Source organism: Melanaphis sacchari, unplaced genomic scaffold (genome assembly GCF_002803265.2).
Source record: "Melanaphis sacchari strain LSU unplaced genomic scaffold, SCAv2.0 Contig4_pilon_pilon, whole genome shotgun sequence".
Taxonomy (NCBI): domain Eukaryota; kingdom Metazoa; phylum Arthropoda; class Insecta; order Hemiptera; family Aphididae; genus Melanaphis; species Melanaphis sacchari.
In genome coordinates this window covers 5,347,998-5,362,338 of record NW_020271335.1, presented here as the reverse complement: position 1 = coordinate 5,362,338, position 14,341 = coordinate 5,347,998, and the positions used below count along the sequence as shown (strand labels likewise).

Genomic DNA, 14,341 nt, shown 5'->3' with positions numbered 1-14,341 from the left:
GTTGGGAGTTAGAATATTCCAAATTTTTAAATGTTATTACTAATTTTATTAGAAAATAATTTACACATCTTTGAATTATATTTTAAAAATAAAATACATTTTTTTTTTAATAAAAACCTTTTCTTTTCTAAATTATTAGACTACAACAACCATGGTTAAAGATATATTATTATATCTTATTATCTTTATCTTTTTTAAGGTATATTTTTAACCATGACAACTAATGTTTGTGATATATATTTTATGATATTACTAATTTTTTGCTTTTAATAACAAAGTGTATCTAGGATAAATTAATTTTATAATTTAATGTTTGAGCTAATTTTATTAGAAAATAAATTGTTAACAAATTTGGATATTTTGACTAATAACCATATTGTATGATACACATATACATTGTTTTGGTCTTATCACCAACTTCTTTTATGTGCAGGGTTATCCGCAAGAGTAATAGATGAAACATTAGATATAAGTGGATTTGGGTGATCTATTGTTAAAATAGATTTCTTCATAAGTAAATGAAAAATGTAAATGGAAGCAATTATAGGTAGAATAAAAAAATTTAAGTTCATAGTGAATAGTGTTGTTACACTATATACGCTTTAGTTAATAAACATAGATTGATTGATTAGATGAATTGAAATGAATTTAGTTTTCAAACTTGAGTCTATCTACAAATTGGGAGTTATTGTACAGTATACAGTTTATAATTTTAAATAAATAATTCAAGTCAATTGTTTAAGAAAAAGATGAATGTCTTATTCAATGGAGTTTTTTGTGGAGATTATTTCGTTTCTGAAAAAGTGTTATCTTCGGAGTGTAAAGTGTAGGTGATTTCAAATAAATTATTTTTATTCTTCATGGGTATACAAATATTGCAAATAGTATTTAAATAAACAATATAAAAAAAAATATAAATGTGAAGTATTACATCACAGGTATTATCAGATAATATTTTAATCATTAATAAATTTCAACTGTCAATAAATACAATATTTTTAATTAGTCTAATCATTAATAATAATAATAATAAAAAAAAAAAACTATAATTATAAATATATAAAATTATAGAAAAATATTTAATTTCCGATGATTGATTAATATTCAGAAAACATGAATAGTAGACATAATATGAAAACAATTATTTTGAGGTATTACAGAGTATGAAAACTGATCAATAATTACAGTAGAAAAATTATTTATAAAATATACAATTATTAAGAAAATAAGAAATTACATTTTCATATGATATCGTATGGTTATTAATACATGCTAATTATAATTTTCAAAATCAAATATATCAGTTAATAGATTTTAATGTTTACAGTAAAATTTCTTATTTAATAAAAATAATAATAAATTAACATTGACTTTGGCTGTACCAAAAATATCCATTATTGTAGCTCCTTCAAATTGACGTTTCAACAAATCCTATAATTTATAAAATAGATTATTAATTAGCAACTAATAAACAGTTTTAAAATATTATAATAAGTATAATTAAGCTTAGAATTTAGATATTCTTGCACTTGCATGTTTTATTATAGTGGTTATAGATTATTCTAGGTAAGATATAAATTTATAATATTTGCTTTCAATTACTATTGATAATTTAACATTTGTATATGTATTAGATGGAGTTTTTAAATAAAAACAATTTTAAGAATTTTTAGCAGAATAGTTACCAAAACCTTAATAAAGACTGAAAGACTGTTTAATAATATAGTCTTAAACTATAATAAAGTAAAAATTTATTTTATGCTATATTATAATTTATTTACCTGTATATCTATATTGATAGTTTCCATTTCTACTCCCATAAATTTTCCTTTGACTAAAAATACACCGTGCACATCAGTTGGGCAAATTTCAAATTGAGCATTTTTAAACTGTCCATCTGGAAGTCCTTCCACTTCAATTAAAACTCCTTTTTCTCGTAATTTTGCTGCTGTATATCGAATACTTTTCTTAGACTTCAACTGTATACCTCTATTAGATGATTTTTTTTGTTTTCTGAGAAAAAAAATTTTCAGTTCAATTTAAATTTAATAGTAGTAATAATAATCTAAAAACTATTTTTACTTTTGGCCAGTGTTATGCTTATCCAAACAAGTTTGTATGTACTCTTCATATGACTTTATTTTTTCATCTAAATATTTTATTTTTTCATCTAATCTCTGTTTGGTAGATTTAAACATTTGTAATTCCTGAGATTCAATATTTAAAATGTATTTATTAACAGTGATAACATATAAATATTTCATACAAACCTTAATCTGTATTTGACGATACTTGTTTCGATTACAAATATCTTTAGCCACTGATGTAATTATACCTTGGTATCCATCATCTTTTGATACAATGCCTTCTTCTTCTAAGACTTTCAAATGTTTTCTTAATTTTGCTTTAATTTCTTTTAATGTTCCCCTGAACATATTTTAATGGTTACTATCAAATTTTATAATACTAATCTACAATTTTATTCCAGAATGTATGATGAAATTTATAGATGAATTGAAGGTGATACTTATGAAAGCAGGAAAATGCACTGGCTTATTATTTAATAGGAAAAATTATAAATGTGAAAAAAAAAATATAAAATTCCTCTGAACTATCTATAAAGAACTATGAAACAAAAAAATTATATACATAGTTTTTTATATGCTGTGTAAGCCATAAATGCACATATATCTTTATCTGTTAAAAACAACTTGACTTTTAAAACGCAACAGAAATAAATTCAGTCTTATGTTTTTTTATGATCCATATCCAAATAAACTTAAGATTAAGTCAAATTAATACTGTAAAAAAGTATTTAACTTAATATTGATATTTTTTTCAAGATTTTAGGAGCACTAGTTTTTATTTAAATAAGTGTTTTTAAAACGCTATACAAGCATCTATTGTATAAAATAATATGGCACAAATCTATGCATTAGTGACGTCATGAGTAAATATATATATATATATGAGTATATATTTGCTATTTGACGCAGGAGTGATTGGATAATATTTATGAAAAAACAAATATTTTAGATTTAATTTATACTATTATCTATATGTTACATACAAAGTCCGGAATTGTACATTTCACAATTTTTACAGTGATTTTTATACACATTGCAAAGTGTACAATGTTGCTATACAAAGTAAATAGATTGTACAAGTTGCGTTATACAATTCGCGATGTGTACAATAATCACTGTACAAATTCCAAAGTGTATAATTGTTGTAAAAATCATAAAATTTAAAAACATATTCTAAAAATTACAATATAATAAGTGTTATGTTTTAAAAGTATTTTCTTAATAAATATTACATATTATTACTTATTAGTATACCATATAAAAATAGATATATCTGGACTTAACATATTAATATACTACAATCACTGAACAAATCACACATTGTGAAATAAAATAAAATACATGAATCTATAATAAGGGTATTTATATCATCTGTTATAGTCTTATGAGTTGTGTAACTAGTAAACGTATAATACAATAAAAATGATAAATTTTATCTAATCGACTTTATGATACTGTCATTCAGAAATATAACTTAAACAGATTTTAGTATAGACTAGTGCATTGTATGCGAAACTGCTCCGATATTTTATTTTATATTAGTGTGATTATAGTATTATACAATCAGGCAAAATGAGTGAAAATGAAAATAATCTTAATTTAAAAAATTTGTTTAATGAAAAAATTAAAAATATTAATTTAAGTGTAAATTCAATGGCCATAGCTAATGAAGAAAATTACAAAAAAATAATAAATGAAGTACTTGAAGCTAAACATAGAAAAAATAAGACTTCATTAGACTACAGACGTTTGAATCGCTACGATATTATAAAAGTAGGTGAAATTAATAAATTAATATTTCCATTACATAAATCAGAAAATAATGAAGTTAAATACTATTTACATAACGACGAAATATATGATGTTCTTGAAAAGTCACATAAAGAAACAGGGCATGGTGGACTTCATAAAATGATTTATCATTTAAAAAATGGTTATGTTAATATATCACGTCCTGTTATTCAATTATATTTAAACAATTGTGTAACGTGTTTAAAAAAAAGAGTTTCAAAAAAAAGAGGAGTAGTTGTTAAACCTATGGTATTTAATGAAGTCAATGCTCGTGGACAGGTCGATTTAATCGATATGCAGTCATGTCATGATGGTGGGTACAAATTTATATTAAATTACCAGGATCATTTATCAAAATTTGTAATATTGCGTGCTCTTAAAACAAAAACTGCAGCTGAAGTAACATATCATTTAATTGATATATTTTGTACTTTTGGAGCACCTTCAATTCTTCAGTCAGATAACGGCCGTGAGTTTGTTAATTGTATAATTGATGAATTAAAAAATATGTGGCCACAACTTAAAATTATACATGGGAAACCTTGCCACTCTCAAAGTCAAGGAAGTGTTGAAAGGGCAAACAGAGATGTGCAAGATATTCTAAGGGCATGGATGTCGGACAATAAATCCAATAAATGGAGTGAAGGTCTTCGATTTTGCCAGTTTCAAAAAAATAGCAGCTATCATTCTGGTATTAAGCAATCACCATTTGAGGTATTATTCGGCAGAAAAGCACAACTTGGCCTCACTTCTAGTGCACTATCTGAGAATATACTCAAAACATTAAATTCTGAGAATGATTTAGAGCAAGCAATTTCTTCACTAGAGCTAATTAATTATGAATTAAACAAAAGAGAAGTAAGTGAAGATAATATTTTGGAACAGGCTTTAACTGAAAGTGAAGATAATATTTTAGAGCAGGTCTCAACTGTAAATGAATCTGTATTAGAAGAAATTACAATTGTGCAAGGTAAAATAAATAAAAATAAAAAGCTAGCTGTAAGTTCATTACATCACCAAGCAAAGCGAATGAAAATTGATAGTATCTTGAAGTATCCAATCGTTTCAATCGGTACAAATGTAACATTGCCTGTACTAGATGTTGATGGAAGTAAGGAAGATTCGAGAAATATCATAGGTAAAATATTATTTTATATTTATAAATAATTATCATATTAGTAAGTGGTGTACTTTCATTTTATTAGGTGTTATAATAGAAATAACGACGGACGACTTGTATAAAATCGGTACTAAAAATGGCATTATTGCACAACTTACTATTCAGTCGTAACCAATTTTCATCTACTGATGGGGTAAATATATTAAATATAAATGATATACCTACTGATAAAATTTCTTTAAGAGTGGCAAATACGAAAGAATCAATGTTTGAAGGGCAAGGTTTTTTGAAATGTTTTTATACATGGAAATGCTATAATAATAAAAAATGTATATGTAAAAAAAAAATGTATTATGCAACTCACGCTATCATAACTCACTTGATTTTAAAAATAAATAATGATAAATTATGTATAATTATATTTGATTTTAGTAATATGTAGTTTTATAATAATATTTTTTTATTTGTACAACAATTGTACACTTCAGAATTTGTACAATGATTATTTTACACATCGCAAATTGTATAACGCAACTTGTACAATCTAGTTACTTTTTACAGCAACATTGTATACTTCGCAATGTGTACAAAAATCACTGTACAAATTGCGAAATGTATAATTCCGGACTTTGTATGTAACATTTATATATATATAAATAAAAATATTTTTGTTTTGTTTCATAGTCCTAAAAGCAATTATAATAATTCAAATGCCACATAAAAATTAATGGTCTAACGGATGCAAATCTTTTAAAAACCTAAATTAATATCAAAAAACAAATAATAGAACACATACTCAGAAGATAGATTAAAACAAAATTTATGAAAAAGAAATTAAATTACTTGTATAACTAAAACATAAATAATAGAATCAGAACATCTATTCTTCAAAGTTATGAGACACAAAGCAAAAAAAAAAAAAAAAACCATTAGAACTACTATAAAAATATGGGTTATTTGTATACATGAAAGCAAAAACATTCTTCTATTTATTATGCAAAAAAAGATTTTTTTATCTATACCTAAAAACTCGGTGATATCTTCTAATATATTTGTATTATTTCATTTAGATAAACTACAGAGACTTAATGTCCTATGATACCCCTAAACATAGTTGGAAACGAACATCAGTTTAAAATAAATTCCACTTACTCTTCAAAATCTGCACTCTTTCCAGAAGCTCTTATTTTATTTTCTCTGTCAGCAAAACGACTTTCTTCATCTAGAGTTGAATCAATTCTTAGAGATCCCGGTAATGTATGTCCACTTAAATATGGAAGTACTCTTATCAATAACTCCTTTGTCCTAACACAACACAAATTAAAATTTATCCTTAAGCACTAAAAAGTATTTATTTTATAGTATACATACTTAATGAATAATTTAGTTACAGAAGCTGTTGTTGTGTTAGGTTCAAATTTATCAGATAATGTTAGACAAACTTGAACTGTAGCAATGCGTCTTTGAACAATAACATCATCGTCATCCGCTATAAACAAATAAGTTAAACTTTTATATAAAGCACAAAATAATAAATATTAGTATATTTACTAACATCCATAGAGTTGTGAAATTGTTGGTGCAGAAGGTCCCAATTCATCAAGCAATTGATGAATTGGATCATAAGGATCAGGTGCAACTTGATCAATATTATCTAATAATAAGGAATGTGTTTCTTGTATTTCCTAAAAAATATAATTTGTTAATTTTTTTTTTTTTATAAATATACTTAATATAATTCAACGTACCTGTAATGTTATATTTATTGTTGGTTTAGTAAGAAGTGTTACATCTGTAAATTCATTTATGTTATAATACACTTCAGGATCATCAACATTAGTACAATTGTTGAAAAATAGTTTTAATTTTGTGTAACAGTCAAGTATAAATGGATTCATACATTTTAAATGGATTTCATCTTTGTACTAAAAATAATATGACTATAGATATTGCAAGTATAAAAAAAAAAATTAAATATTATTTACTCCTTTTTTATTAGATGCATATTGCAGAATTTTTGCTACACTAGCTAAATTATGTCGTTGGCGATAACTTATTCCATCTTCAATTTTAGTTTCAAATATATCATATATTTCAGGTGTTATGATAACTGGATTCATGTATAAATTATAGACAAAATAGCCAATTATCTACAAAATTAAATATGTTATGAATTATATTTGTTTTAATTGGAACTTACAATTTAGTAACATAGTATACTACATACTTTATAAATTTCATTTTCTCGAGTATCAGGAAATAATTCATGTATGGTTTCACATAAAGTCCGAGCTGTATATAATATGGCATAAGGTATTAAAGGTTTGGAATCGAGAATTTTGTTCAAAAATTCTTCAGTTATGTTTTGTAGCTGTTCTAAATTATGAGCTAATCTTTTTTGAACTTCTTCATATTTCAATGCAGTATGTTGATCTACAGAGCTAGGCAAATCCCTAATAATAAAATGATTTACATCAAATTATTAACCGATTAATGTTTTTATAAAATTCATATTTTTATTTTATAATGAAATAGGTAAGTAAAAATACTGTAAAACAATATGAGTAATTCTTACGATATTTCTCCAGTGTTTGTCTCTATTTCATTACGCCAAGTCCTATAAATTGTAACTGGATTTGTGTCAATAAATAGATTATTTCTTTGGTGTATCAGCTAAATTATAATAAAAGCATATTATATTGTAATTATTTTTATTAAAAAAATTAATACTAGATTTGATAATTGTATTTTAAAAGAAATATTATTATTAATTTAATTCATAACTATTTTATATTAATTATATTTTAGAAGATTTTTTGATATATTGCTTTTAAATTACATACATTTTTCAATTAGTATAAATTATATTAATATATACGAATAAATAAAAACATACCTTTTCAACTACTGTTCTAAAGATTGTATTTAAACGTTTTTGATTATCAAAACATCTTGCCTGATCAACAATTGCTTTTAATATATATAAATTTGATGTTTTAATCTCTGCTGCTTTAGTACAGTTAATTTTGATTTCTTCTTTTAGAGCTAGTGTTAATAATTTTAACATAAAATAAGCATCACGGCTATTACTTCCAGCATTAAAAACTGACATAAGAATTTGTTCTAAAAACCTGAAATAAATTAATAAAAGTTTTAATATGTATAAAATAATATTTGTAAAATATTGTTCATAATATTTTAAAAATAACATGGTAATTTAATGTAATTAATAGTTACTTAGAAATATGACGAACTGAATATGGCAAACAAAATATAAGTTTAGTTAAATAGTATGGTTTTGTTTGAAGCATATAAAACAAATGTTGATAACACTCTAACAGATGTTTACTATTTTTATTTAAAGACATTAAGCTAATAGAATTTTGTATATTATTTGGTTGTTGCATTTTATTAATATCTTCATTGGTTTTCAGTTTATGATTAATAACATCCTAAATGTAAACAAAAAAAGAAACATTTTTTTCTACAATTATTTCAAGAAAATACAGGGCAAAACAAAACTTTTTTGTGACCATATTATATTACCTGTAATGAAATTCTATTTTGAATAAGCAACCCAATTTTTGTATCTAACTCATCAGCTTCATGAGACATTTTGTTGCTCTGACGTATGAGTTGAGTAATTTGTCCACGGAGATTCTAAACAATTGATTAAAAAGCGCATATCAAATTTATTTATCTATAATATGCTGCGTAAAACTTACTTGTAATTCTAATTCTCGATGATAATCTTCTAAATTAAAATTCAGTAAACGAGCAAAATGCTTAACAATCTTATAAGGAGGATTTGCTGTATGAAATAAATGATAAAAATTATTACGAACCATTTTACCTCTCCAAATTGCTTGTAGTTTTATTATATATTTTACCTAAAACACAAAAATGTATTTTTAAATATAAAATACATTTTAATGAGATGTTTTACTTACATCATTTTTAGTATAAACACGTTGAAAAGGTTTCAATTGTTTCCTAATTTTTTTTAACAAAACTGACCATTGTCTTTGAAATAAAATACATCGCCACCATTTCTAAAAAAAAATTTGATTAAATTGTCAAAAACGAATAAATATAATTCTTAAAATATAATAACTAACTTGTATTTTTATAGCATATAGTTCTTGCCTAGAACATAACTTTTTGTTTTTAATTTCTTGTCTTACTAGATATCCACGAATATTAGCTTGAAGTTGAATAATCATTTTATTTATTTCTTCGGACTCTTTTCGATGTTTATAACTTTTTTTCATATTCATTATTGTAGTCTATGGAAGATTTAATGAGGTACAATAATAATAATGAGCATATTACATTTAATTATAAATTTACTTGTATTTCTTCCATATTTAAATACTTTGGCGTAGGAAAAAAAGTAGGTTTTTCCCATGAGTAATCTAAAGTTTCAAGATTTAAATAAACATATCGACCATATGGTGTTTGGTGTGTGACCCAAGGACCTTTGTATTTTGCCTAAAATATAAAATTAAATTCATATTATATTCTGTGAAATCCTAAATACTTACTTATCAACTTACATAAAACCTTTTAATTTAATTTCTCAAATATGTTAAAAGTAATTTATATAAATTATTTATAGAATAACCTTTTTTTTTTTTATACTTAACTTTAAGTCATAATCTTACCTTTGACTCAAGTAATCGTAATAATGATACACAAATTTCTTGTTGTTCGATTTCAATCATTGGAACAAGTTTAAGAAACTCTTGAGTTAATTTGGTTTGTTCATTCTTAATTAATGATAAATTCACAGATAAAAGCCATTCAGCACCTAAATTAAAACAAATATATCAAGCCGATATTGATAAAATTAAATCATAAAACTTACTTCTATGGATACTTTCAACTTCATCACAAACCCTTTTTAAGACATCTTCAACATCATCTTTCCATATTTCAACTTCATCCTCAGAATCATTTCGCCGATTCTAAACAGAAATATAATATTAATAGTGGGTAATAGGTATCAGTAGCCAAAACTTTAGTTTGCAGGAGCCTTATACTAGAATCTCATAAGAGTAAGGCTCAGATTTAAAAGCATATGTTTTTTTTTTTTATAAATGAGATTGAAATTTAATTTTTATACACAAATTTGTTTCATGTCATTCAGATTCCAAATCAAATTTTTGTTATTGTTATTTTAGTTGAGGAATTTTTTTTATGTTTATTATGCTATAGTAATAGAAAAATAATGTAATTTAATTAATAAGAAATGCAAAACCCCGGAATATTATTTTTTGGAAATTAATTATCAGGGATTTGATTTAAATGAAATCTCTTACATGAAGTATGCACCGATCACTTCAGTGGATGTAGAGTATTTGTTTTTATGTATAAAAACATTTTGTCAAACAATAATCAATTTTACTACAACAAATCTATCAAAATACATAATAATTTATTCTTTTTTTTTTTTAATTTAAAGTAATTTTTCAATTTTACTACTAGTTCATGTTAATTTTTGGTTATGCTTTTTTTTTTTTTGTACTTTAAGATCTGACTCCTACTTATAAGTTTAGTATGCTAATATTATGAGTACATAATAATATATAATAAAGTTTTTCTTAAATTTAAGGAAAGACTGTTGTCCTTCCTATTCTCCCTTACAACCAAAACTATATAATTGACTGCCAACCAAATTGTTAGTATAAATTATTATAAATATGTTTATTAACATATAGAAAGATATTTATTTATACCAGTAATAATTCATATGCATACTGCATATCTTTAGCTTTAATTGTGTATTCTAACTGCAATATTGGATTTGTAATGCATTGCTTCACTGTGTTAAAGTCTTTCCATTTTAAGGCGTTGTTCAGTTGTTGTAGAACATTAATTACTGTTAGCATAAAACATTTAGATTGATTAAAATATTATTTTATTTTTATAATTATTTTAATACCTTCTTTGTTTTGCTCTAGTTGATTATGGACAATATTTACACAATCTTTAATATTCATAAACGATAATATTCCAAAGCATCCTTTATTTATAATTTTAAATCGCCTACATGCATCAAAAGCACTCCAGTATTGTAATTTTAGTCCTGCATCGAGTTCTTGATCCTTTAAAATTAACATATTCAATCAAATAGCTATTTAATTTAATTTTATCAAATTTTACAGGAAAAAATTTTTTTAATTTTGCAAGTCGATCCCACGTTGAATCAATATTTTCGGAAAGAACAGCTTTTGTTACATCAGCTATTAGATTTAATACTTGCAAGCTCTGTACAATATCATTATAATTTAGGTTTTGCTGTAAAAAAAAAATAATAATAATTATAATTATAATAATGTTAATACTACTATAATTTTTATTTTATAATTAATTTAAAAATTCCATTAAATAACAAAGAAAGTATATTATTATTAATATATAATGGTTAAAATTGTAAAAATATTCATTATAAAATTTAGTGTATCAAATTTCTTATTCTATAATAAATGTCAATTTACAAGAAAAGATAAGTTAATAAATCTAAAACTGAATAAAAATATAATAGTACTAAAATCATAATCTTACATCTATATCACATCGATCAATTTTCAGTTCTTCAAAATACAAAGGAATAGCAAATTCATTAACGAGATGATTCAAGTTTAATACAGGATCTTTAAGAATACGAGTAAAACCATCCATATCATCAATAATTAATGTGTCATTTAATTTTTTTATAGCAGTTTCCTCTGTAAAATATATTTGTTAATTAAAAAAAAAAATTTTTTTTTTACATAATATCTTACGTTTGTTATAATTGTATGCCAATTGGTTTCCTGTATTAACAACTTGTTGAAGAAAACATTTCTTATCAATTGTATTTAAAGTTGTATAATTAACAGTTTTTAATAGTTTATGAAATTCTGATTTATAGTATTTACCATTTTGCTTTTGTACATCCTAACATAAAATAATATTTAATATTCAAATAAATACATGAAAAATAATTAATATAATTTACTATTAAAGGTAAGTATTTTGAATTTAATATATAAATCACATCATCTTCACAATTTGCTCTGCTCATTTCATTCCACTTTTGATCAACTGTAATAAATTAAAAATGTATAATCTATAAATAATAAATTAAAATTATCTTACTATTTACGGATGATACATATCCTTGTATTTCATTTTGAGTTAGAATGTCATCATACGTGTCTGGTTCAAAACTTTCACTCAAAGACTAAAACAGATAAAAATTTACAAGTTACTTTTTTGTTTTTGTAGAACTGAAATGTATTAATTAATATAAAAATTATATTGTTTATATACAAGAATTAATAAAATAATATTTTATGACTAGGCTCAAATTTAAATATATTACCTTATTCAAAGCAGAGTTTTCTTTTGAATGTTTAACATCACGCAAGACAGCTAAATATTTATCAATGTAGTCCAAATTAACAAATTGCAATTTTGCTACTTTGTTACATAAACTCTTTGTGAAATAATTTATATCCTAAAATGTTATAATACAATATAAAATAACAAAATGAATATGTAAAGATAATGGGTATTTTATAACCTTGGATAAAATAGCATTATTTATTTCCATGATTGCTTCTTGTAATGTTAATGTGTCTCCCTTTATATCTTCTGATAATAGCCCTGCAATTTTTTGGAACTTAGGAAGTTCTATACCATTTTCTGCCAATTCTTTTCTTGTAGCAGTTATTGTTTCAGCTTGAATACAAAACCAAATTATAGCATTTTATTTATAAGCTTAATGTATGTTTTAATCAATTTTATTTTACCTGAAAAATCAACTTTTCCATATAAATCTTGAATTAAAGGGGCTTGACCTCTTTTGAATAAATGGGTACTTAGAGCATGAAGACAATAAATTACTTTTGGCATATTTTTTTTATCATAAACATCAGTGGTTTCGGGATGAAATATCTAAAAATAAAAAAAGACTTATTATCTAAAAATAAAAACAAACTTATCAAGATAATTCCTTTATAAATATTTTTAAATTACCTTTGGTAAATTCACAACATTTAAGGATTTTAACCAATAATTTATGTTATCTGTATGACGATACTGAAGACCTGCTGTATTATAACGTCTTTCATCACGGTCATAAATACAAGATATTGGTACAGTTGAAGGAGCAATGAAATTTCCTAATTTTGCTAATAAAACACCATTTCGTAAACGGTCTTCAAGTTCCATAACATGTGGTAAAGTGGTTTTTAAACATGACTCTAACCACCTAGAATTATTTAAATTCGTATAATATAAAATTAGAAAAGCTTAAATACTCAAATAAGAACATACACTTTTGTTTCTTCTAAATGACATAGGTATTCATAAGCCAAATTGTCTTGTCTAATTATATCCACTTCAATAAGACCAGGATTTAAATTTTCTTGTGGTTTGTTACTATAAAACAAAACCATACATGTGAATAAAAAAAAAAAGTATAAGACAGATCTAAACTAATTTAAATCAAAAAATTACCTGGAAAGTAATAACGTCATTTTAAGTTTGATTTGTAAAACCCTGATGATTATAATTCAAACATAATTAAATAATAAGTTAATTGAAGTAGTTTCTTTGAATAAATTATGTAGACAATTTTTAATAAATTTAAAAACTTTATCTAATAATTTTATAAGTAATGAATGAATAAATAATAATGAATTTTAAATACTAAAAATGATCATAAAAATATTAAATAAAAAAAAAAAATTGTATAATGTAAACAGTATAATGTTTAATAATTTATTAAAAAATCGATTAAGTAGTCAATACGTCAACGTTAATGCAGAATGTCAATTGTTAAACTCTCACTAGTCACTATCAAGTATTCAACGTCAACCACAACGCAGTAGCCACTACTCAGTACTCACTTAAACTTTAAAGTTTTAACGGTTATAGGAAATTGAATGAAAAAACAATGTTATCTCAAAGTAACATATTATCATTAAATCCGTTGTGAAACACTAAAGAAACGGTCATTTAACTTTACCGAACCATGGTTATAGATAATATAATTTATCAATTTATAGTTGGTATTATTTTTTTGTTATTTTAATGTCCAAATAATGCTAATACAATAAACTAATATTAAAATATCGTAATTACAATCTTTTATATATATAATAATAATAAAATGCCTGTTTTAATTTAAGATGATCACCTATTTATGAATATTTAATGAAGCGACCGAACTATGCCAATAATATTTTTATGTTAAGTTGGTCACATCTAAGAAGGACGTTAAGTAGTGTCGTAGTGGGGAGAAAATCCGTTAAATAATTTAATTTTATTATATTCTTCATCTTGTCGTTTT

The 14,341-nt window shown here is 23.8% G+C and overlaps 2 protein-coding genes across 2 annotated transcripts; one reads left to right on the top strand and one right to left on the bottom strand.

Annotated features, from left to right (window-relative positions):
• Positions 1-1,100: 1,100 nt before the first annotated feature.
• On the bottom strand, positions 1,101-13,542 carry LOC112598782 (ras GTPase-activating-like protein IQGAP1). Its single transcript, XM_025345394.1, has 33 exons — positions 13,507-13,542; positions 13,324-13,428; positions 13,024-13,258; positions 12,798-12,942; positions 12,569-12,726; positions 12,368-12,502; positions 12,142-12,226; positions 12,002-12,087; positions 11,787-11,940; positions 11,566-11,729; positions 11,164-11,298; positions 10,943-11,105; positions 10,737-10,879; positions 9,866-9,965; positions 9,663-9,808; positions 9,349-9,489; positions 9,117-9,284; positions 8,949-9,050; positions 8,724-8,888; positions 8,545-8,658; positions 8,236-8,450; positions 7,895-8,129; positions 7,574-7,671; positions 7,226-7,451; positions 6,984-7,148; positions 6,747-6,923; positions 6,554-6,683; positions 6,370-6,487; positions 6,151-6,303; positions 2,271-2,427; positions 2,083-2,207; positions 1,782-2,013; positions 1,101-1,431 (listed from the first exon to the last, which is right to left on the bottom strand). The coding sequence occupies exons 1-33, from the start codon at positions 13,524-13,526 to the stop codon at positions 1,315-1,317; spliced, it is 4,812 nt and encodes a 1,603-aa protein (XP_025201179.1). The 5' UTR covers positions 13,527-13,542; the 3' UTR covers positions 1,101-1,314.
• LOC112598784 (KRAB-A domain-containing protein 2-like) lies at positions 3,670-5,440 on the top strand. Its single transcript, XM_025345395.1, has 2 exons — positions 3,670-5,016; positions 5,084-5,440. The coding sequence occupies exons 1-2, from the start codon at positions 3,741-3,743 to the stop codon at positions 5,167-5,169; spliced, it is 1,362 nt and encodes a 453-aa protein (XP_025201180.1). The 5' UTR covers positions 3,670-3,740; the 3' UTR covers positions 5,170-5,440.
• Positions 13,543-14,341: the final 799 nt, after the last annotated feature.